The sequence below is a fragment of the Papaver somniferum genome, chromosome 10, assembly GCF_003573695.1.
Source record: "Papaver somniferum cultivar HN1 chromosome 10, ASM357369v1, whole genome shotgun sequence".
NCBI classification, from domain to species: domain Eukaryota; kingdom Viridiplantae; phylum Streptophyta; class Magnoliopsida; order Ranunculales; family Papaveraceae; genus Papaver; species Papaver somniferum.
Genome location: NC_039367.1, coordinates 27,379,024 through 27,405,385, shown reverse-complemented (window position 1 = coordinate 27,405,385; position 26,362 = coordinate 27,379,024). Strand labels below are relative to the sequence as shown.

The 26,362-nt window shown below is 36.5% G+C and overlaps 3 protein-coding genes across 3 annotated transcripts; 2 read left to right on the top strand and 1 right to left on the bottom strand.

Annotated features, from left to right (window-relative positions):
- Positions 1–2,802: 2,802 nt before the first annotated feature.
- Positions 2,803–4,978, bottom strand: LOC113315437 (zinc finger BED domain-containing protein RICESLEEPER 2-like). The gene is made up of 3 exons (XM_026563714.1): positions 4,916–4,978; positions 3,170–4,640; positions 2,803–3,104 (listed from the first exon to the last, which is right to left on the bottom strand). Exons 1-3 carry the CDS (start codon positions 4,976–4,978, stop codon positions 2,803–2,805), a joined length of 1,836 nt encoding a protein of 611 aa, XP_026419499.1.
- Positions 4,979–20,806: 15,828 nt separating this feature from the next.
- On the top strand, positions 20,807–22,332 carry LOC113315436. Its single transcript, XM_026563713.1, has 2 exons — positions 20,807–21,083; positions 21,386–22,332. Exons 1-2 carry the CDS (start codon positions 20,807–20,809, stop codon positions 22,330–22,332), a joined length of 1,224 nt encoding a protein of 407 aa, XP_026419498.1.
- A 39-nt stretch (positions 22,333–22,371) lies between these two features.
- LOC113315435 lies at positions 22,372–23,724 on the top strand. The gene is made up of 2 exons (XM_026563712.1): positions 22,372–22,678; positions 22,910–23,724. The coding sequence occupies exons 1-2, from the start codon at positions 22,372–22,374 to the stop codon at positions 23,722–23,724; spliced, it is 1,122 nt and encodes a 373-aa protein (XP_026419497.1).
- The last annotated feature ends 2,638 nt before the right edge of the window (positions 23,725–26,362 follow it).

Below are 26,362 nucleotides of genomic sequence, written 5' to 3'. Positions count from 1 at the left end.
CGTACATTATTAAAAGCTTTTTCTTTTACGAGTGATTATCAAGAAAATCTTGGTTTGAAGTGAACAGTCAACCCGTAATGCCCTTTCTATTCTTATGTATTTGTATCAACACCCAAAGCGGTGTTACCATTTTCTTTTTTTCTTTTTTTTTTTGGAAAGGGCATAGTTTATTAAGAGGGTCTAAGTCACCAAATTAGTGACAGAGACGAGAAAAAAATTACAAGGAAATGTGAAGCTTAACATCCCAATCACAAATTAGAGTTGACAAACTATAACCATGAAAGATGACAGTTTGCATAGCCAATTATAAAAATAAACACTTGCCAGAAATAATGATTTGCTTAACGCTTCTCTTCATGTTGTTGTGTAGTCTGTCATTTCTTCCTTTCCGCAAACTCCACCAACTTGCAAAAGACAACAAAAGCCATATTCTCTTAATCCTATTCTTGCTTTTTCTTGATGCCCCCACTCCCACAATATTTTTCTCACATTTCCATTTTGCACCAAAATTATGCAAAAAGTAGTTCCAAACCCCAACAATCGTCTTGCAATGTAAAAACAAATGTTCATTTGTTCCAGAACAACTACCACAAAATAAACAACTTGCATCTTGAATCAAACATGCATTGTATAAGAAATATATAATCGGAAACCCATTATAACAGGGGCTGCACATGGATCGGTTTTGGCCTCACCCACCACCCAACCCACTGATGGCGGGTAATAGAAGTTGTCACCCGCAACCGACCCAACATCACAATGGGTCGGTTTTCACCCGACCCACATTACGGCGGGTTACCCACCATAAAATAAAATGACATTACATAATAAAGTTGATGCAAAGTTGCAAACTCCAAAGTTGATAAAGCTAACAATAAAAAGGAACAAAGTTCAATTTTTCAAAGCTCAAAAGATAAAAGAGTGCATTACTATTGAGTATTGCCTACTATACTAAAGCCTAATATCATATAAAGCGACCAACAGCGAGTCGCTGCAAGTTTGTGGATGTTTTACCTCCGAATGCGCTGAAATCCTGAAATAAAACGAAGTCTGTAAATTAGTTACAGTAACAAAGATGAACTCAGAAAGATCAAGCTACTGACAATGACCCTTGGCGTCATTACTTTGTCTAAGCCAATAGGAATCAATCATTTATGACGATGGAAGAAGCAGCAAGGTCACCGAATAGCTCTGCAAGCGAAATGAACAATTAGAATGAATGAAAGGGTAGATGAATTTCTTGAAACAAGTTAAATAGCTCTGCAAGCGAAATGAACATTTTAGTTTATCCATCCACAACAACAGCAAGTACCAACACAAACTGCCCATCAGTACACCGAAAGGACAGTCACTTTAATTAGATGAAATAGTACACGGTAGCTACGCGTGCTTTACAGTTTTATTGTACTTCTCTTACAACAACGTTCTTAACCAATATTATTTCAAAACCTCAAAAAAACTGAGGGTGATTAAAACGATCATGTAACATAGCTTAAGAAGCAGATCCAGCATATATGATGACATTTAGATAATGTGAGAATAGGGATGCAAATATTACCAGATTCAGCACTCTAAAACAAATTTACAGTAGCACTGTAATTAATCATCCCTGATTTACAAAGTTCGTAACTGTGCTCACTTTCAAAGGTATTTTTAATATTTTTATTGGTCTTTCAATTTTGGTCTTTTGGGATTTAATTGATTTTCTATTACAATTGTTCAATTTTTTTTTGGCTTTCAATAACCTCTGGTTAAAACAAGCTCCCACTGCAACGCACCGATAAACAAGGTTCCAATGGGTGCTTAGTTATTTCTTAATCAAATTCAGCAAGTCATTGGTTGCTTAGTTACCACATCTTTCAACAAGGGCATCCATAAACAACAGTTGAGCAGCAATTCCAAATAAAAATGTACAAGTACTACACCAATTTCAAAATGGATATATGATATTTATCTAAGCAAGGGTTTATACATCTACAACAACAACATGTATTATCATGCAGGATCAACACCTTTACAAATTCAACCACACATAAACCTCCACATCCATGGCAGTTTATACATCATCTGATATTTAGAATAATAAGATTCACATAACAAGGCAGTTTATACATCATTAAGTATGGATTATTCACATAACAGGGCAGTTAATCTATTCACATAGCATGCATTATGTTTAGTAAGCCATGTACTTTCATGTAATAAACATGCTGCAGTAAAACTCACAGTGTCATGAACAACATAGAGCCAAGGAAAATTTAGACATACCAGACTCAGCAATATCAACCTCCTCCTCCTCAACTCCAAGGGTAGATGAATCCATGTCTATTGGTGTTCGTAACCAATTTTGTAACAAAATTAAGGCCTCAAGTGTCTTGGGATTTAAGGATCTTCGAAAAGGATCCAAAATTCTTTTTCCGGTACTAAATGCTGATTCTGAAGCAACGGAAGAAACGGGAATAGCAAATATATCTTTAGCCATAAGTGGCAAAATGTCAAACCTCGCAACATTTACCTTCCACCATTGTAATATATCAAAAGTAGCATTTTCATTTGTGGGTGTGTAGATCGGTTCAGCCAAGTACCTTTCTACCTCAGATCTCCCATTGTCCTCCACATTACTCAATTGATGCTTTCGTTTATTCCTTCCCGCCATATACTTGGCCTTGCTAGAAATAGTACTTCCAAAACTCGAAGAACTTTAAGTAGAAGTAGAATTAGTCTCGCCCACAGATTCTGATGAAGATACTGCACATCTAACATTTTCTGCTTTATAAGCTGCAAACAGCTCCACAAAATTTTTCAAAATTCTTCAACCCATTTTTCTACAAGTTTTTTCTTCATTGTTGGGTCATAATGCACAATTAAATCTTCAACAGTCACAAATAATCCATGTTCTTTCTCTCGTGGATCAAGAAGTACAACCATAAACATCAACGAATTCATCTTTCGGTATGTTCCCCAATATTTGTTGTACTTGAGCAACATTACAGCACCCATGTGGCTTAAGAAAGGGTCCTCATGTGTATTTTTCCATTCTTCTAATTCTTGACGAACAGTACCAAGTTCCAATAAGAAAGAATGAGAAGTAACATAAGTAGAAGCTGAAAATGCAACAGTTGCTTCATAAAATACGTGTAGAAACTTAATCAGAACTCTCGCGTTGCACCAATCGTATCGTTCAGGAGCATGCACTTTTGGCCTGTTTTTTTCTTGGCTTTCATGACAGCAGCAGAATCTTCTTCTTCAGTAGTATCAAGTTCTTCTTCATTGTCTGATTCCAGATCATAATCAGCATCAAGATCAACAGTGTCATCACCATCACCCATAATATTATCTGGTACTGTAATATCAAAGCAAAACACTTCACAAAATGCCTTATCCAACTCACGTAGCCTTTCAAATGCCTTTTCATATCTTTCAGCAGCAACAAGCATTAAGTAAGTAGAATTCCACCGCGTTCTCACATCTAATATCAGACCCTTTTTACAATCTATTCTTTCCGACTCAGCAGCCTCCGTAAACCTTTTATATCTTGCGGGAGATTTCGTGACATATTTTACCACTGCCCTGATACTGAGAAGTGATGTATGATACTTCTTCATACCGTCCTTCACAACAAGTCCAAGTACGTGAGCCGCACATCGAACATGTAAATGTTTAGCTCCGAGTAATGCAGAACCCCAACTCTTAACTCTCTTCCTCAAATAGTCAACAAAATCTTTATTTGCAGACGCATTATCAAGCGTCACAGTGAAAACCTTTTCAAGTCCCCAGTCTAGCAAACATTTCGCCAAAGCCTCTCCAATATTTGTACCTTCATGGCTATCAATCAAGCAAAAACAGATAATTCTTTTATGTAGTTTCCAGTGATGATCAATGAAATGCGCAGTCACTACCATATAATTGTAATTCTGCGATGACGTCCAAGTGTCAGTAGTAAGGCACACTCTTACCTTGTTTTCTTTGAAATAACTTTTCAGATTAGCCTTCTTTGTCAAAAACAGCTTGCACACATCACGGTATATTGTCATACGACTTGGAAGCTTAAATCGAGGCTCAAGATACTTACAAAAAGTTATAAAACCTTCACCTTCAACAATTCTAAAAGCCATTTCATCGGTAACGATAAATCTAATCAGCGCTCTCCTGCACGCATCTTGAGAAAAAGACACCCCAACCAACTGTGGTTCCTCTCCAAGCTTGCAAGGCTGGAAGTCAAGTGTTTGTTGTCCGTCATCTCTAGCCTCATTCATTTCATTCTTATACTTCTGACACTTATCCAAATGATGTTGGAGATTAGAAGTCCCATGTTTCTTACCAATCTTGTAATTAGCCTTTTTGCAATATTTACATTTCGCTCTCTCACCATTTTCATAAATATCATAGTGATCCCATACCTTTGATCTCTTCACACCAACATTAGGATTATTATCTAATGTTTCACCTGCGGCACAAGCATGTGAAGGTTCAGAAGCTGGTGTAGATGAGCCAGCGGTACTCCCTGTCCCTGTTGATGGTCCATGCACTTGTCCAGAACGTGGTGGACGTGGAGGGGGAGGTCCCATTTTTGATGCCACTCCATGTATAATTGGCATATTAGAAGCAGAATCATCTTCTGAGATTTCAACCATGGTAACCTGCACAAAAGAAACAAGTTACATCGGTAAAACACATTAAAATCAAACACCATACTAACACCATACTCAATTGAATATTTGCAACAATTGAAAGTACTAACACCATACTGAATTGAACACCATACTCATGACTTAGTTCAAATACCAAATAAATTAACTAGGTTGTACTAAAAAACTGAGATTGATTTAAAATTTAAAATCAAACTACTGGTTCTGAACATAAATGAGTAATTCCAAATACTCATTGTTGCAGTTGCAGCTTAGAAGAATAACACCTCTAAAAACACATAAACATTAACAACGAGATCCACAGTAAGACTTCTCCCTGATATTATCATTTATACAAACAAGTTGTATTCGTCTCATCTAACTATCTCAATGAATCAGTAAAATAAGCAAAACCAATTTGAGTTTCTCAATAACCCAAATTTTGGTTTCTCAATAACCAATTTGGGTTTCTCAAGAATCATTTGAATCTACTGATTAAACTCTTCAGTACTGAGTTCTAACATAGTAACATCATACCAATTCATTCCAAACTGAAATTAAAAAACAACACCCTAAACAGATAAACCCTAAATTGAAAATTACAAGAAATCACATCATCAAAAAATTACAAGTTTACAACGGTTCCTAATCTTACCTTCCGTTATTGGTTTGCTTCTGGTGATGCTGATGATCCACAAAGCGAATCTGAGACTGAGCGAAGAAAAAAGAATGGAGTTGGAGTCTGTCTGAGAAGGAGAGAAGAGGCCGCGGAAGAGAAGAGAAGGAAAATGCGATTAGGTTAGGTCTTTTATTCATCAATTCAACGGCTCTGATAATTCATCCTAGGTTAGATCTAAGGGTCAAGAATCCTATGTTAGTTCTGGGCGGGTGGGTGGGTCGGTTCGGGTGACGGAAGTTTCTACCCGCAACCGACCCAAGATAGGTGGGTTCTGGCGTGCCTCACCCATAGTCGACCCATGCCTAGGTGGGTTGAATCGGGTGCAGGTATTTTTGGTCGGATACGGGTAGGATCGACGGGTTGGGTCGGATATGTGCAGCCCTAATTATAACACAAAGTCCAAGTAAAAAAAAAGATACTTTTAAATTTTTGTTATTGAGTACCATATTACACGTAAAACTCTTGGGTGGGAAGAATAATTCTTAAGTTTTTCACCACGCCAACAAATGGTTGGCAGATGCAAATGAGGCCTTTTTTAAGCTTTCAACGTACTCCAAAGTCCTAATAATATTGTAAGAGGAAGAGAGATTTAATTGGTTTATAATGAGACTCTTTTTGAGGACATTTTGTTGTCCTAAGAAAATACAAAATACTGTGCATATGGAGAAAATAAAACAAAAATAACAAACTCCTTTTCTCTTCTCGGCTCTGTAGCCACGACTTCCTCCACTCAAATAGTCGACACACCTTCTCATACACCTTGCTTTTTTTTTATTTTATTAATTTAAGGATCAAAAAAATTTATTCCATAGATCCGTGAGTCGGGTGTAATGTTTTCTTAACTCAGTTAACTTTTTTCTTCTTGTTGTTTCATTTTTCACGAAGATTCTTATTTCAATTGTTTTCTTAATGCTATAGGGCCCATTCTTGCATTGTTCAAATTTATTCCATGTTATTTTCTTATTAATTTTTTTTTCTTCTATCATTTTCATTACTTTCTTACTAGCAAGTATTAAAACCTCCTGAATAACTAATCTAGTCTTGTTTTCTCCAAGATGTGTTTATTGTATGCATTTGCTTTACTGGCGTTTGCCTTTTTTTTAGTTGTGTCCTACGCGTTTGCGGAGTTTGCTAAAAATCGTTTGAAGATCTGTGTTGCTTTCAAAGGTAGATGGTGGATTGATATTATTACTGACTCAGTGGATCAGTCATTCAAGTTTTCCCGCCTATCACTCGTTTCAAAATTCAAAAATTCAAGGATTAATCACCTCCGGAATTACCACCATTTAATTATTTTAGGATGGTTTCTTGCCAGCTATACTTTCCAAACTGATCTCCATTCCGTTTCGGAAAATATTACCACAATCAGCAAAATTTTAGGCAACAATATCACAAACCCTAAACCTTTATCTAAAAACCACATTTCTTTTGGTTTCTCTTATCCTCAACCAGCTTGCAGACATCCCATAAATCCTAAACATCTTTTTAAGCTTACAATGGAAGGAGATGGAGATACACAGGTTGGGAACTTGGCTATAAATTCAAGAAAGCTACTCTTGAACTTGGTGATACCTCTGAAGTCATATCCTATGTTGTTGATGTTGTTAACAATCCTGAAGAAGAAAAAGAAGAACAAGAAAATCGGGAAGCTTGGGCGATTGGAAAAGTTATCATTGAAGGTAGAATGATTTATGAGATGGCCGAGAAGTTCATTTGTTTTACATGGCCCTTTATCACTTCTGAAGAACTCAAAATCTTTGAGATTGAGCCAAATCTTTTTATTTTCAAGTTTATCTAATGGGATTATCTTAACAGAGTCATCAATGAGCGTCCTTGGAGCATCAACAAAAAATTATTGGTGGTTCATGACTTCATCCCAGAAATGGTTTACTCAGAATCTCAATGGGGATTTCAACAATTTTGTATCCAGTTGAAATACCTCTTACCTGAACATATGAACGTTTATGCAGTAACAAAGATGAGAGAGCTAATGGGTCAAGTGGTGGCGATTGAGCCAAAAGATGTTGTTCCAATTGGAAGTGATCCAGTCAAGGTCTGTGTTAACATCGACCTTACCAACCCTTTGAGAAGAGGTATCAAGACAATCATGAATGTGGGCATTTCCAAGTGGGTTGAGTTTTACTATGAGAGGCAACCCCCTGGTATATGCACTACTTGCTATGTCATTAAACACTGACATGCAAAGACGCTGCCAATTATCTCACAAAGGCTCATGAAAAGCCATACTTTTTTTGCAAGACTTCTATCCTTAGGAAGAATGTCTCTTCTTTGTCTACTAAAGATGCTCCTGCCTCTAAGATGAATCAGAAGAACTTTAAGAAAACTACAATTTTTGTCCCTTCTAATGTTGGCGTCCCTATTAATATGGATTTCCTGCTCAAAGATGCTCCTGAGGCTACTGATGATAATTATAGGTTAGTCAAGAGAATTCGAACTTCTGGTGATGCTGAAACCTTTCAACAGGATTCTGAAGCTGTTACGTCCTCTACCATTGAGAGCAACACAGTCACCAAGCAAACTCTAAAGGGCACAATAAGAGATTTGCATGATGATAATACATCTTTGGAGGAACAGGTAAATTTTCATTTCTATATCCTTCATTCATTTTTCTTATACATTATTTCAATTTCAATCTTTAACTCATTTATTATAGTTAGGTTATTTGTTTTCTTCCTGTACAAGTTTCTCTATTGCATTAATTGCTTGCATTTTTGTTTCAATTTTTTTTTTTCATATAGAATTTCTTGGTGGTTGGTTTTTACTAGTTTATTGATTATAGATGGTACTAAATATTTTGAACCGATTCACAACATGAAGGTAATCCCCTGGAATGTTCAGGGTTTCAAACAAAGCAACACTAGAAATCATCTGAGTGATCTTATAAGAACACAAAATCCTGATATTATTTTCATGTGTGAAACCAAAATTATCTATGCTAAATGTAAGCTTCTTTTAAACCAGTTTCAATACCCCAATCACTCTTATATAGAACCTGAGGGTCTATCTGGTGGGTTAGCACTTCTTTGGAAAAATGGTTTTACTTGTGACATTGTTGACTCATACATGAATATTTTTAATGTTGTTGTTCAACCTGATATGAGTAAACCTGAGTTTTTACTTACATGCATGTATGGGTACAACAATCATGTTAAGAAATAGAGTCAATGGGAATTCATTCACCAAATTAGTACTGTTAATACTGCTCCTTGGATTCTTTTAGGTGACCTTAACTTTCATATTTTAGGTGATATTAGTAGTGCTTCATCTTCTATGGATGGTTCGGTTAATGGAATTGTGCAAGATAGTGGTCTTGAAGACATTGATTTTGTTGGTAGAGATTATAATTGGACTAGTAACAACATAGGAACATGCACTAGAAGAACTAGGATTGACATGGCTCTTGGTAATAGTGAGTGGAATTTAAATTTTCCAAAATCCAAATTGTTTCACCTTACTCAAGTAGGTAATGATCATTGTCCTATCATGTTAGTCTCTGATTCTAATTCTGCTTTATGTTAGCATCTTTTCAAATTTTCTTCACTTGGTTGAATGATAACTCTTGTTCTGAAGTCATACAAAATGCTTGGAATGTAAATGTTTCTGGCTCTCCTGGTTTTCAACTTGTTAAGAAGCTTCAGTTCTGCAAAAAAGATTTATCTTTATGGAACATACAACATTTTGGTAATATCAATCAAAAAGTTGATACTCTTCAAGCGGAACTTCTTTCTCTACAAGAAAAACCTTCAAGTGATGATATTCATAACAAAATCTTCAACATCAACAAGCAGCTTAATCAATGTCACAAGGAAAAAGGTGAGTTCTATCAGCAAAAGTCTAGAGATAATTTCATCAAGGATATGGATGTCAATATTAAATACTTCCATAACGAAGTTAATAGATTCCATCAAAGATCATAACAACAACTGGCTTCATTTAAGGGAAGATATATCTCAGCATTTAACTGAACATTTCAGTAATATAAGTACTTCATCTAATACTCAACTTGATGACAGTCTTTATACTTCTTTACCTACAATTATCACAGCTGCAGATAATCTAGTTCTCACCAGAATTCCTTCTCATCAAGATATTCATTCTACTTTGAAAATCATGGATAACTGGAGTGCACCAGGCCCTGAAGCTTTCCAAGCATGATTTTATAAAATCCAATGGAGTGTTATTGGTGAAGATGTTTGTTCCATGGTAATCAGTTTTTTTTCAAACTAAACATATCCTTAAGCAGATCAACAAGACTTATATCTCCCTTATTCCTAAGAAGAAAAAAGCTAGTTGTGCTGCAGATTATAGACCAATTGGTCTTTGCAATACTTCTTAAAAAATAATCTCTAAGATATTGGTTAACAGAATGAAGCCATTCATGGAGAAAATTATGTCTCCTTTTCAGGCATCATATGTTTCTGGAAGACTCATGAGTGACAATACTGTCATTGCTCAAGAAATTATCCATTCTATGAAGAAAAAAAAAGGGCAATCTGGATGGATGGCCCTAAAATTAGATATGTCTAAAGCCTTTGACATGATAGAATGTAATTTTATCATCAAGGTGCTAACATACTTTGGTTTTAGTGAAGATTTTTGTGATCTCATATATCAATGTATAAGTACTACCTCCTTATCTGTTATGCTTAATGGATATCCATGTGAAGAGTTTCATCCATAAAGAGAGATAAGGCAAGGTGACCCTCTTTTACCTTATTTATTCATTTTGGCAATGTAATTTCTTTAGGAATCTAATCACTGCACAACAAAACAACATCATTAAAGGTATTAAAGTGGCTGCACATTCTCCACCCATTAATCATTTTCTTTTTGCGGATGATTGCTTAGTTTTTACTCAAGAAATACTTCTGTCAACAATCTAATTCAGTTACTTCATGAATTTAGTTCTCAATCAGGGCAACTAATTAATTTTGAAAAGAGTTCTGTTCATTTCAGCAAATACACAGATCCTGATGAAGTTGATACTCTCACATTGATTCTTGGAGTTAAAAGAATGACTTTAAAGGAACGATACCTTGGCTCTCCATTGATTTTAGGTCATTCTAAGCAAGAGGCTTTTAAAGCAAAAGAAGAGTTTTATCAACAGATAGTTAGCCTGGTCTTCAACTTCACTCACACAAGCTAGCAAAGAAACTATGATTAAACATGTCTTGAAATCAGTGCTTGTCTATCAAATGGGAAACTTCAAACTGCCTGTTAAAATCATCAACAAGCTTACTTCCATACAAAGAAAGTTTTTTCTGGGGACACACTTCTAAAAGAGGATCTAACCCCCTAGGATGGCAAAAAGTTTGTTGTTCAAAAGAAGATGGTGGTCTGGCTTTTAGGGACTTAGAATTATTAAATTTTGCTCTATTGACAAAACTTGCATGGAGATTATGCAATGAACGACATTCACTTTGGTGCCAAATTATGGAAAGTAAGTATTTTAAGCTGGTGATATAATACATCAAAATCTGGAAGCAAAAAATTGTTCTTGTACTTGGAATGGGATAATTAAAGGTCTGAAAGTAGTTCAAGCAAACTACTTCATGGAAGTAAACAATAGGATAAAAACTAAAATATGGCTTGACAGATGGGTTCCAGGTCTCTCTACTCCTCCATTACCAGCTAGTGAGTTTCACAGGTTTTATTCAGAAGTTGAAGAACTTATTGTTCCAAACACTGATTCCTGGAATGTGAATCTTATTAACCGATTATTTGACAATGATACTTCTCTTAACATTCTAGGTATTCATTTAGATCACTCAAAAGAGGATGTGATGATATGGATGCCAGCAAAGGATGGGAAATTCTCAGTTAAGAGTACTTATAAAATGCTTTCTCACAAGGACAATGTTGCTCCGATTAATGGAAGAATCATACTTAGCAAGGTCTGGAAAACTCTATGGAAAAGTAAAGTAGCTCGCAGAGTTAATTTTTTTGCTTGGAAATGTATTCATGGATTTCACTCAACAAGAGTTAGGCTGGCTTACTACAATAGTGAAATCGATTCTCGATGTGGTGTTTTTGGTTTGGCTGATGAAATAATGGAACACTCGTTGTTTGATTGTGCTCACTCCATGGCTGTCTGGAAGCTGCTGAATACCAATATCGAGATTATTTCAGCTAACTACTCAACAGTCTCTGAATGGGTAGAAGGAAGGTTCTCTAATGACATTCACAATCCTGCAAATGACAAGCTCTGTACCTTAATGATTGGTTCATGGATTATATGGAAAGACAGATGTGATTCTGTCTTTCAGGGAGTACATCTAAACCCTGCCAATACTGTTCATAAAATTCATTATAACCTGCACTCTCATTTTTCAGTTAATAACATGCATACCCCTCTTGATGATGTTTTAATTGTTTCGAGATGGAAGCCACCTGCACAAGATTATCTTAAATTTAACATTGATGCATATTTTAGCTATGATACTAACCAGGATGGTACGGGTATCATTATCCGTGATTTTTCAGGTGCCTGCTCAGGGATCAAAGGGAGCTAATCGCATGGAATTTTAACCCCCGAAACTGCAGAATGTATGGCCGTCTTGGAATCTCTATAATGGGCTAAAGACTTGTAGATTAATAAAGTACACATTAAAGCTGATGCGATGCTTGTTATTCAGTCAATTGTGGATGACAGTCTTCTCATACAATAGGAAAGCAGAAATATTCTTAAAATTATTAAACATTTGAGTAGGAGTTTTATTTCCTGTTATTTTTCTTATGTAAGTCGCAATGATAACCAATTTGCATACAATGTAGCAAAGTCTGTGAGAGAAACAGGTTTACCTGTTCATCACACAAGAAACTACCCTGATCATCTGTGTAGCCTCATGGAAAATGATACACTCCATTCTTCTACTTAATAAATTTCTTCTTATTATAAAAACAAAGAAAATACTGTGCATATGTACGGGCTAGCTTAGCTTAGCCTCACTAAAGAAGCCTAAAGCCCTATTGACATGGAAATAGCAATGCACGGTAACACAAGCAAAAATGGAGAAGAATAAAAAAACAAATTAAAACGAGTAATACTACGTTGACGCCCAAAAAAATCGGGTAGTCTCGTAAGGAGATCGGACAAACGAGGGGAATGCTTCTCAACATTTGGATATGGAAAGGCTGAAGTGGGTTGATAGACACATTTTTGTGTCTAATTTGTCCTCAATGTCCGTATTGTTGGAACTGTATTTTTGTACTAATATTGTGTTTTTATGTATTTTTAGGAAATAAACATTTTTGGGAAATTCGGCTCGAAAAGTTGATTTTTGCACCCGGAGGACAAGTGTTATTCGGACACTCGCTTTTGGATAAGGGGTAACCTAATTACTAAGGGGCACCCCCAGGTCACCCCAAGGCAGCTGCTATTCGCACCCCTACTCTGGATAGGGGCTACCATTTTCTTCCCCATTTGAACCGAATTTTGGCGGGAAAAAATGGTTCTTAACCTGCGTAAGTGTTGAAGCAAATTTTGGTCGGGATTAAAGGAGACTCAACGGCACAAATTGATTGAGTTTATTTCTAGGGCCTAGACAGAGCTGGTATGGGTGTTCAAATTGGGTTAGTTGGGCTGGATAATCATGGGATAAGAAAACAGGGGATGCCACGTACGAGAAAGATAATCGGTATTTTCTTGCCATGTTGAGGGGATTTCATGAGGCTACCGCATGTATAACTGCTACTGGGATTAGGCAGAAACGTGTTGGAGCAATTATATGTACAACAAACGCGTGTGGAAGAGAAAAAGAGAAAGAAATGTTCCCGTATCTGCAGAGTATTGAAGAGAGAATTATATGCAGTTATGATGCGATATTTGGTTGCAGTGAGGCTATATAAGTCTTTTAGGGTCATCTAGCAAAGGTTGGAGAGTTTGGGAGGAGAATAGAAAGCTGCAGAGATGATTTTGATCGAGTTCCAGAGAGAAGTTCTGCTGCTGCAGAGAAGATGAACATGAAGAACATCAGCTGCTAAGGACAGTCGTTTATAGGGTCGTATATTTCAAGTTCTATAACAGTCCATTAGTAACGTATATCTTCAGTTCGCAACGCCTGTTCTGTACAGCGAGTCTGTAACGTCCATAAAGCGTTGCAAATTCGCTGCTTTCATTATTTCTACATTCTCACCATTGTAAGCACTTTTTGAGCAATAAAAAAAACTTTTGAGAGTGTCTACAATATGAGGAGCTAAACCCCAATACTGGATCGACGGAGGAAGACGAACTTCATACATGGGTGATTTTATTTTATTTTCTATATGACTTTTGCATTAATTTTAATTGAAATATGATTTGAAAAAATTAGTTATCATTTTATTAGATGGGTCATGCTTGCTTAGATGTTTGATGTCCCATGCTTAGGATTTATAACTAATGTTTGGAGGATCTACCTTGGCAAAAAAATAAGAGTCGATGTTGTTTTATTTGTTGAGCGATAATTGTTGAGAATGAATAATCGAACCTATTGATATGAGTTTGACCGAATCCTAGACCCAGTAACTATCTTCAACCTGTGATAATATTTTGTATATATATATTTTTATTAAATCTAAAAACTCTGCTTTCACAAGTCTTAGAGTTCGAACCTTTTTACTACAATCCCCAGAAAAATCTTTTTATCATGGGTCCCAGTTGATGTGATCCGCAGGATTTATCACGAGATTAATTCCCCGCGAACCTAGCATTATTGAAATAAAACACTCGAGGTTAAGAGACCACCAAATAATTGGCCAATAAGAAGGGTAGAAGACTTGTACTTACCATTAATACAATAATAATCCGTGAGTAATTTAGATTTTAAAATTTGGCTGAGATGGCTAGGCTCATCTGAGCGACAGTAACAACTCGATAAACGGTGAAGTAGCAGCCGTACTCTATGTTTGACTCAATGAATGTATTAAACAGTACATATGATGTTCCTATTTGGCTCTGCCATGGATTTGCTTAAAACTTGATTCCTATTCGTTAGAGTTTTTTTTTCTTGAGTGTTAAGTAATCATTTAAAAGATCTAACTAGGGGAGTTAACAACCCTTACACCAAAGTGAATTGAGCCATCGAAAGTTAGGATTGTGGGTTTTTCCCTAACATTTGATTTATATACTTCTAAAGCTTGGACAATACAAAAATTAGGATCAATCACCCAATTAAGTGATGTTTTAAAAGATCTCGCTTCCTTAGCTAGAAGATCAGACACATTGTTTGTTGTTATAGGAACAAAGAAAAAACCAAAAAAAATTGAATACAAACTAATTTCCTGTACCACTTCTTCCATAATAGACTGATTTTGCCAAGTTAAGTGAGAAGATAAATCATTCAAGTAAGCAAAGAATCTCCTTCAATACTAAAGTTTGTAAATCTGCATTCTCTTGCCCATTTAGTTGCTTGTATAAGTCCTAGTGCTTCTGCTTCTTCTGGTGTTGTTGTTGAAATAAGTCTTGCTCTTCCTTGTTCAAAGATACATGCATCATTTTTTAGAATTAAGGAAAAACCTGCTGGTACATCTTTTGAAATCCATGTTGCATCTAAATAAATTTTGCTTTGGGAACTCAGAGGATACTTCCAATCTGCCTTTGGTTTTCCAGAGAGATTGATACAAATGTTTGTATTATTATATTTCTCCGTATGCCAGAAATTCAAGTGTCTCTGTATTTCTATAGGTAATTTTAGGTGAGATTTTTGATTACGTTCAAAAGTTCTATTGCATCTTTCCTTCCATATAAACTACACTTTGGTCATTAATAATCTATATGGGTAAAACTGAGTTATCATTTTCTATCCAATCTTTACAGATTTCCAAAAATGTGGTTGAAGTACTAAAATTTAATTCCACGGGATTGGGACCTGTAACCCAAACTGATTTTTCATAATGATAGTGGAAGAATAGATGTTATAAAGATTATTTATCCTCGCACCCGAATGAAAATTTAGGTGATACATCTGTCATAAATCTTGATAACTTAAGGTTTGTAGATACTGCATTCTTGAGGCATTTCCAGGTGAAATTTTTATTCTTTGTGATAGATCTAATGCCCATAATCCTTTCCAAAAAGAGTATGATAAACCTAAGTTATAACTACAGTTAATTTTGAGTCATAGATAACTGTGAAATTTCCTGATGCTGTTAGCAACCATCTAAGTTTATCTGATTTTGGTGTCTGCATTCCTACTAAAATCTATTCTAATCCCACAAATTTTCCTTGTTATATGTCTATGGAATAAAGAGTGAATCAAAGTTTCGTTCCACTTTTTAGTGATTGGATCGATGATATCTACCACAAGTAAATAACAATTATCTGCATTTCTAAATTGACTCATATTTTCATCTAAATATGTTATCCAGTTTTATTCCCATAAATTAATACTATGTCCATCCCCCACTTCCCATATGTTATTTTGTTCAACTAGCTTGCTCCCTCTGTGTATACATTTCCAAATCCAAGAACTCGTAGAGGGAAGCTTGGCTCTAAAGATCGAGGATATCCTAAAATATTTAGGTTTGAATTGATTAATCCAGAGGGCATTTGGTTATGTTAGTAGCCTCTAGACTAATTTTGCTACCAGAGCTAAGTTAAATTTGTGAGCATTTCCGAAACCCATACCTCATTTACTAAGGGGTTTACGACATGAATAGGATTTGGGGTGATATCCCTTAGCATTTATTTGTTTACTCCACCAAAAGTGCCTTTGCAATCTATCTTATTGGTAAAAAAAATTGGAATAATAAAGCATCCCATATGATAACTAGCCATACTTGGTAAAGTTGCCTTATTAATTTAGGATCATTTTGCTTGCTTGAGCAAGTACTTTTCCTTTCTGGTCTTGAACTCTAAGTTCCATTTTTTCTACTATGCTCTCAAATAATTTTATTTTTGATTTATCTATGAATAATGAGGCACCTAAGTATGAATCTTTTAAGTCAATTTTTTTCTTAAGAGTTTAGACATCGTTCTTTGATGTTTGGGATGAACTTTCTTACTAAAGAACACCCCTGATTTATCAAAGTGATAAGTTTTCCTGAAACTTTACTAAACTTTATGATTTGTCGAATGGAATTACATTCTTTGAGGTCAGCTCTGATGAAAAGAAGACAGTTGTCAGCAAAAAAAAAAGGGTGAGAAATTGGACTTTTTTTGGATTATTTTGACTCCATGAATAGTTTTCTCATTCTCCTTAGACAAAAGAATCCTGGAGAAAATCTCCATACAAATAATAAAAAGGCAAAGAGATAATGAGTCTCCTTATCTTAGACCTCTAGAAGGTTTAAAATATGTATCAGGACTATCATTGAGCATGACAGCTATAGAGGTAGTTGAGATACATTAGTATACAAGGTTACAAAAGGATTGATCAAAACCAAAATCTTTTATGAGAGGCAGGGGTTGGATCTCTGGGTTCAACAGATATAATTTCACCCATTATTTCTCCAATATTTGTAACAACAACCACATTCATTTGTTCTGGCAAAAGAAACTTGAATCCATATTTGCTGAAACCGATAGGCTTTCGGGATTGCCTATATGTAATAACCGCAATCGCACGGTGTCTAACTGGTAGACAAATGCAAGTATGGGTCAAACCCACAGGGAGCGGTGGAAATATCAATAATCAATATTCTCAATCAACTAATGAATTAATCAAGAACAATATTTTTGGATTTTTAGAATTATAAAAACAAAAACAAAAACTAAACTAATAAAATGAATCCAATGGAAAAGCCGGCAACCAGGATTTTCTGTATCCACCACTATTTCTATTCGATTACTGAAATGAAACATAAATCATGAATATTTATTTGCCGTTCGTTCTATCAACATCACCTATTATATGTATTAGACTCGCAAATATCACTGGGACGCCCTAAGCATGGCACATCAAAAGACTAAACCAAAGCATGCACCATCAAATTGCATTAGCGAGAAAATTATACGAGACTAAATATAGGTTCACAAATAATATCTACATATTCTAAGCGTACCCCATCAAAGGAATTAACCCAAGCATGAAATATCAGACAATGAGACAAATATATTTGTTATCCTAACAATTATGCACAAAAGTTCTACAAAACCGGTGAACCGACAATTTATATTTTCGATCAATCAATAAACATTATTCAAGACTTAATTAATCCAAATCATAATGATCTTATACTATATAATTAATTGAAATTAGCCTAATATCCAAAGTGGCTTCTGGAAAAACATGATTATGGGTTTCTTAAAACCCATCAAAAAAAATGATAACAAATTAAAGAGGAAAGATTAAACTAATATCGTCTTCGTCAGTCTCTTGTTCTTGTGATCTAAACACTTCCAAAGCGGCCGCACTTCTCCCTCTCGTCTGTCACTGACAGGGAAGAACAAAATCTCTAACTCCAAAACCGGCCTCCTCTCTTTGTTCTCGGTTCCCATCTTTAAAGTCGGATGCGAAGAGTTCAACTAAACCCTAGCAACATTTGCTAAGGCCCAGTTTGTTCGGGTCCATTAGCTCCAGCTTCCACATCCAACTGCGCTTTCTATTCCGTGAACACAGCTCCAAATCTGACCACAAAGTCGAGTTGATATTCCCTGACCTTCCTCATATTGTATCCATACAACTCGTTGTTGCTGTAATGAGCATGGTCTCCACTTCCTTTAAAAAAAACTATAATCTCTCGAGCACAATCACAACAACCACGGCAGCAACACAGCATCATCATCTTCACTGATTTCCGACCATCTGAGACCGTTTTTCCACATTCTTTCCCGCATGTATCAATCAAGTCTCGGCTGGATGCTTCACTCCATCTCCATTCATGCCTTGTCTCACTGCAGCCAACTGAACCCTTCTTCTCCGTCGACTGCAAAGCTCAACCAGAGCATGGTCACGACAAACTCAATGACCATCTCAGTTTCGTCAATCGGCATTTCCCAAAGTCAGAGCCAGTCGAGCCCCAACCCCTGCATGAGAATACAGATAACTTACGGACCATATCTTCACGTTCATGTTGAAATCGTTCTTCTCCCTGATTCTGACCAAGTCTTGGTATCCACCGGCCAAACAAACTTTGACATAGCGAGCAACAACTCCAGCCCCGGACTCCATTTCCTGATCACATAAATTCCGGCCAGCACCAGCAGCTCTTCTGTCCGTCCGCAACACCAACGTTCACAAACCATCTCAGCCAACTACTATTCCATGAACTGAGCACACCTGGACTGTCGACCACCACTGGCTGCCAGCTCTCATTTTCATCTGCGCAGGATCCATATCAATCCATTTCCATTGATGTCGAACTGGTGTGAGGCATTTCACAATTGCACCAGTCATTCTTGCTTGTTCTAAATCGATCCACAGTAGGAACCATTCATATCCAGGCTCAACAACCACCAACTCGAGCTCAATTCTTCTCCATCTCGGCAACAACAGCAACCAAGCTCCTACACAACTGCCAAATATGCCCCAAACACAATCAAGCAACACATGAATCATAAAAAAATTCAAGCAATTGACGACTACTAAGTCAAGGTTCAGAGAGGCGATTTTCTGGCGACGTTGACTCGAGTCAAGCTTCCATTTCTTCAATCAGTTCTTGGGATTTTCATCTCAATTTCTCTTCTGCATGCTAGGATCGAGCTTAATGATTGGTGTTGGATAGTAAGTGGTTTGAATTTCTCTCTTGTTTTACTTCATTTCTTTGATTATGGTTCTTTCTATGCAATCTGGGTTTGAATCTCAAATGGGAGGGGGTGCTAGAGTTCCTGCGAAGACTAGTAATTGGAATGGATTAGGGAAGAATCCTAAATGGTCTGAGTTGTTATCAGTTGATAAGGATGTGGAGATCCACGATCCATTGGTGTATGAAACTCCGACTATGGTAGATGGGGCGAAGATGATGGTGTTTTCTGAACAGGAAATTGAAAAGGATGTGCAGAACTGTGAAAACCTAGTAATTGGTTGCTTTGTAGGGAAACGCTTAGCATTCCAATTGGTTCGAAATACAGTCAAGAGGGTTTGGAAAGTGAAGAACGATTTCAAGATGACTCTCCATGATGACTCCATTTTTGTTTTTGAGTTTGATTCAGAGGAGGACAGAGCTTCTTCTCTTGAACATGGATGTTTTTTTATTGCAGGACAATTGTTTGTTGTTAGGCCATGGACTTTGTTAATTGAGCAGGAGTTGTCAGAACTGAAAACAATTCATGTTTGGGTGAATTTAAGGAAAGTACCTCTTCATTTATGGAATGCTAAGGGATTGGGGAAGCTTGCAAGCTTCATTGGAGTTCCTTTGATGTTGGATAAAAAAACTGCATCAAGATCCAAGATGGCTTATGCAAGGATTTGTGTGGAGATTGGTGTTGATTCTGATTTCCCTCCTCATATTGATGCTTTAGCGGGTAATGTGAAGATTCAGGTACCAGTGGAATATAGTTGGAGACCCCCAAGATGTCAACACTGTAATGTATTTGGACATACTCAAAGTAAGTGTTCTGCTGCTGCAGTAGCTGCTAAATCTGCTTCAGCATCTAAATTAGTTCTTCAGACTTCCGCTTTGAAGGAGAAAGTCATTGAATATAATGGATGGCAGGTGAAGAATCTCAAGAGAAGTAGAGGAAAGAATGGAGGCAAAACTGATGAGACTATGAGGGAAGGTGCTAATGGAGCTTCTAGTAGTAAGTCTATGGAGACAGAGAGTACTTCTATTCCTACACAAAATAAGTTTCACTATCTTGAGGGGGAGAATACTGATATGAATATAGAGATACCAGTTCATGGTGCAAAGGAAGACAATATTCTTAAAGAAATTGGAGGTAACAACGAGAATGAAATGGTTATGGAAGTGGTTATGACCTCTGGTGATCAACAAAAAGGAAAAGAATTCCCAACTAAATTTGGTACTCATAATGTTGGTTTTGTCTTAACTCAAGTTGAGAAGATAGATGACGGGCAGAAGGGAGAGGAAGGGGATGGTGCAAGAGCCCATTTTCTCTCAAAATCTGCAGGGGTTGGTAAGCCTTCTTTGGGTGTTAAGGAGCAGGTAGACCTGCTAAAGGAAAAAAACCAAACCCCCCAAATTTAATATGATAAAAATGGGGTTTTGGAACACAAGGGGTCCCAATGATCCTTTGAAACAAGTAGAAGTTAGAAACTTAATTAGATATAGTAGTTTGAGTTTACTTGGAATTGTGGAGACTCATGTCCAAGAATCAAATAAGGATAAAATTAGGAGGAGTATTCATCCATCTTGGAAGTTTGTAGATAACTATTCTATGGATGGTGCTGGTAAAATATGGGTTGGATGGGATACCTCTATTGTGAAGGTTCAAGTGATTCATTGATCTTCTCAGTCTATATTTTTAGAGGTAACTGATTGTTATAATAAATATTTTATGGATACTATTATTTATGCAAGTAATGATAGTATTATAAGGAGAAATCTTTGGAGTGAAATAAAAGCTTTTACTTGTTATAACCATCAACCTTGGATTTTGATGGGGGACTTTAATTATCTATTAGAAGTTGGAGACAAAGTGGGGGGTGTTGAGGTTATTCCTTCTAATTATAAGGAATTTTATGACTGCACTCAAGATGCTCATATTTTTGATTTAAGATATACTGGTTGTTTCTTTACTTGGAATAATAAACAAGAGGGGGACTATAAAATTGCTTCAAAGATAGATAGAATAATGGTGAATATGGAATGGGTTGAAGCTTTCTCTGATTCTACTGCTGAGTTTCTACTCTCGGGTATTTCAGATCATAGTCCAGGTGTGGTTAGTATATTTTAAGGGAGATACCATGGTCCTCCTTACAAATTCTGCAGATTTTGGGTGAATGAACCCGATTTTATGAGTATTGTGAGAAAGTCTTGGATGGAACCAATGCATGGGAATCCCATGATGGTGCTGGTGAATAAACTCAAAAGACTTAAGAAGGTTCTTATTCAATGGAAGAACGATAGATTCAAGAGATTCTTTGAGCAAGTTTTAACTGCTAAATCTTCTATGGATGAAGTGCGGAGACAATTACAGGCTCAACCTTTGAGAATGATCTAGTTGTTAAATAAAAAGAAGCTGTGAAGACCTATGCTAAGCTAGCTAGGTATGAAGAATCCATTAACAAGGAGAAATCTAAGGTCCAATGGATGGAGGATGGTGATCTAAATACAAGATTCTTTTACAACTCTGTAAAGGAGACGAGGTCAAGGAATAATATTCTTGTGCTAAATTCTGGGGAAGATATCAAGTTGGAGGATGATAAGTTGATTGGTGAAGAATGTGTTAATTTTTTCAGTGATTTGTTTAGTGGAGATTCTAGTCAGGGGGATATCCAGGAGGTGCTAAATAAACTGCATTTCAATAGATTTATTCATCCTTGTGATGTTGAAAAATTGGTGATGCCTATTTCTAGAGATGAAGTGATTGAAGATCTGTCCTCCATTCATTTTTCTAAGGCCCGTGGGCCTGATGGGTTCAATAGTTATTTCTTCAAAAGTGCTTGGCCTGTGGTGGGAGATGATTTTGTTGCTGCCATTACAAATTTTTTCAAGACTGGAAAGCTTCTTAAAGAGGTAAACAACACTCTCATTACTCTTGTTGCTAAATGTGAGAACGCTTCCACTGTTTTTGACTTCAGACCTATCTCCTGCTGCAGTGTCATCTACAAGTGTTTGACAAAAATTTTGTCTTATAGAATGAAGATTATCTTAAAGGGTTTAATTAGTTCTAGTCAGTCTGCTTTTATATCTGGGAGGTCCATTCAAGATAATATTCTTTTAGCTCATGAAATTGTTAGGAATTACCATAAATCTGGTGGTAGTCCTAGGTGTGATCTCAAAATTGATCTTCAAAAGGCCTATGACGCCGTCAGTTGGGAAGCTATTGTTGTTGTGATGAGGAAGTTTGGGTTCCCAGAGAGATTTATTGATTGGGTTATGGTGTGCATATCTACTTCCAAGTTCTTTGTTATGATTAATGGACCCCCCTATGGATTTTTTGGTGCTCAAATAGGAGTGTGACAGGGGTGTCCTATGTCTCCCTATCTGTTTGTGATGGTAATGGAGGTCTTAAGTATTTTACTACAACAGCAAGTTATGGCTGGTAATTATGGGCTACACCCAAAGTGTAAAGGCACAAATTTAACACATTTGTGCTTTGTTGATGACATTCTTGTTTTCTTCAAAGGCAATGTGAAATCTGCTCAGGTGTTGTCAAAGGTGATAAAGGATTTCAGTGGCTTCTCTGGACTAGATGTGAACTATAACAAAACCTCTCTATTTTCTTCTTCTGTGGAGGCTGGGATTTTAGAAGATATTTCTTCCTGCTTAAATTGTTCTAAAGGAGAGCTTCCAGTGAGGTACATAGGTATTCCTTTAATATCTTCAAGATTATCTTAAGTTGATTTTCAGCCTCTTTTAGGTAGAGTGACTAATAGAGTCAATTCATGGAAGGCTAGACATTTATCCTTTGTTGGAAGGTTGCTTCTTATAAAAATTGTTCTCATAGGCATGGTTTATTTTTTCTTTTCTTGCTTTATTTTTCCTAAGAGAGTGATTAAAGAGCTAAACACTACTTTCAAAAGATTTCTTCGGGCAGGGTCTGATATTGGAAAAAAGCATAATCCAATCAGTTGGAGCCAAATATGCACTGTTGAGAGAGCTGAGGGTCTTGGAGGAAAGGACTTGGAACAAACAAACATTATTTCCAATTTAAGGCACATATGGGATATTAATTCAGGCAAAAACACCATTTGGACTCAATGGATACATACTAATCTCATTAAACAGAGGGATTTCTGCACTTTAGTTGTTCCAAAGGATTGTTCATGGAGCTGGAGGAGAATTCTTGAATTCAGAGACACTGCAAAACAGTTTATGGATACCTGCCTTATAAATGGAGAAAAAGCTAGCTTATATTATGGATTTTGGCATCCCAAAGGCAGGTTATGTGACTGGATGAATGCTGAATGTCTTGAGACTATCTTCCCTAACAAAGAATTAATAGTAGCTTACTATATGGTTGATGGCTTTCTTAAATTTCCTGAGTGTAATCATGGGCCTCATTGTGATGGAAAGGATATTCTTCAAGGAGTGGATTATGATTTTAGAGATGAAGACCTGGTGTTATGGAACGGAAGTAAGAATGTGGATTTCTCTATGAGAGAGACATTTAGAGCTCTATCTGGAGATACTATTGAGATGCCTTGGACTAAATTGGTGTGGTTTAAGAATAATATCCCTAGACATTCTTTTATAAGTTGGCTAGCTTGTCATAAAAGACTTAAAACAAAAGCAAAATTACAAAGATGGGGTCTTGTGAATAATGCCGCTTGTGCTTTGTGTGGTGGAGGAATTGAAGATGAGGAACATATATTCTTAACATGTTCTTTCTCCAATATCATATGGAAATGATTGCTAATCAAGTTGGGAATCTTCAGAAATGTTGCTAGTACCTGGGATGAAGAAATTCTGTGGTGTCAGGATAATTTCAAAGGTGAATGAGTTGTTACTACTATCAAGAAGTTGAGTCTCAATAGCTTTGTGTATCACATCTGGATGGAGCGCAACAACACGATATTCTCCACTTCAAAAACTAGTCCTGATGGGGTGAGTCACTTAATTACCATGGACATCAGACTTAAGTGCTTAGTTGCTAAGATTACTGATGTCGATAAACCTTTTACTAGAAGATTTATGGAAAGCTGGGGCATTGAATGCATTTATAAGGAGGTGAGGGTGATATATCTCTCTTGGTTGTTTCCTGGTGAAGATGAAGTTATGGTGAATATTGATGCCACAGTTTTTGCATATGAATTGCAAGGAGTTGATGTAGGGTTAAAGTTAGCAAAGCTCAATAATTGTAGGAAACTGCATATATGCTCTGATTCGATGAACGTGTATCGACTTCTATCTGGGCAATGCTCTCCTATATAGAGTGTATTACATATTTGGAGGCGTATTAGGCATCTTCAAGAAGAGTTTATGGAGGTTAGATATTCCCATGTCTATAGAGAGACTAACAGGGCTACAGACTGGCTCGCTGGGAAGCACCCACAGGAAAACTTTCTGATCATTGGTAGTGACAGTTTTGATAATGAGACGAATAGGATTCTTGAGGAGGATAAGAGTGGGAAAGTTTACTATAGGCAATAGGTTTCCTTAAACCCTGCCGATTGTGTCAAAACCAAAAAAAAAAAAAAAAAAAAACACATAAACCATATATGATCTTCTTTCAGGCCTTTTCACGAATACTTAACTGCAGTTTCAGTGTGTCCTCCGGTGTACTTTAGCTGGTTTTATGAGGTTCCTCTTATAGCTCATTAGACCTGCAATTTCAACACCAACGAGAACCCAAGTTCCCCAGCAAACCCAAGAGACTAAACACAGTCCACTACGAGCCATACATAGAAAAACTTCAACGGAAACAGCCGTTCTTCCCGCTAGTTTCACGGCATAAACTTCAGGCCAAAAACAACCAACCTGAGAACCCATTCCTCCTTGTTCCATCTTGTCTTTGATTTCTTGAATTTGAGAACCACTTCATACCCATTCGAACCTCGTTCCTCATCTTCATCAACCCATGAAATTCCATTTTCATTCATCTTCTCGGAACTTCAGCTGCTTGAAAATTTGTTTCGGTAAAGGAAATGCTATTGATGTCTTCGATACACCACCGAGTAAGGTAGTAGAGAATGGGACACGTCTCCTACTTATCTTTTCTCCATCTCTTCCGCTCATAGGTGCTCCGCAAACCAAAGAATTCATTAGCCCAACTATGCTCTCTTCTGGCGTGAGTGGGTTTTCTGGTGCTGCCAAACAGTGGATTCCGTTATTAACTCTCTCTCATCATTCGGGTGCCTTGAGCAGTATTGCAGATAGATGTTTATGCCGCAAACCCCATTTTGCTTCTATTTTACCCGTTTATCTATTTGTTGATCGAATTCACCTGCACTTTCTATAAAAATATTAAAATAGTGTTGTTAGTCAAAATATTGAGTCCTAACTAGTATAAATATGGGTATAAAATGTAGCACATACGTGCTTATCATCCGCGGTGTTTTTCGTTGTATACCATATATAACATGTAATCATGTACCACTAGAAGCTGCTTGTTGATGCTCCATGGAAGCTCAACAATTACTTTGTTCAGAAGATTCCAGTTATTGAACCTGAAAATTATGATATTATGATCAACTTCAACGATTCCGAGGTCTTCATAAGTCACGAAAGGCAAAGTGTATTTTATACAATAGTTTATTTGAATTTTAGTAGGTTGTCGATTCTGGATTGGTTAATAACTTAGATTTTTTTTTTCAATTTTGGTATGATTCACGAGTCATGAAGAAATGACATTGTTTATTGGCCGTTGTGTGGCTACTTAACCTTTACCTTTATGATGTCTTGTAATTAATATCTCGTTCTCTGTTGTGTTTCTTTTCTTCTTCCGGCTTCTACCATGGGTGAGAAACACACTCTCTACAAACATCGTAGTGGTTTATCATTAGCTCAGAGATATGACAATCATAGTAACTCAGGGATATTACCTTTAGCTTTGCTAAAAATATTTGTGATCTTATTCACGTCCCAAGTTAGCTTTGCTCTCAGCTGTAACACCCCAAAATTTACTTACTAATCCAAGAGATCAACTACATAATGAGGCATTAAAACATCAAATTTAGAAGTTCTAAAGAAAGATTAACCCAAAACTAATCTTGCTCTGAAATAAATATAGGAACTCCTCTCAAATGACACATATGTAATAGTGAGTTGATATAAAAATAATATATAAACACAAAATAAACATAGTGGAAGCTAACCAACTAACGAAATCAACTCCTCGAAACTTTTATCACCACATATGCATCTCGATCTGACTCTGAAACTGAAAGTGGGAATTGAGTGAGCACATCATCCCGTAAGGTGCCCAGTAGAAATAATAACTATCTTTCGAGTAATCACTAGAATGATTTAAAGACAATGTAGGTTTTGCTAAAAACAATAAAATGCGGAAAAACAGATAAAGCATATTTAAATAATAAGTTGTACTGAA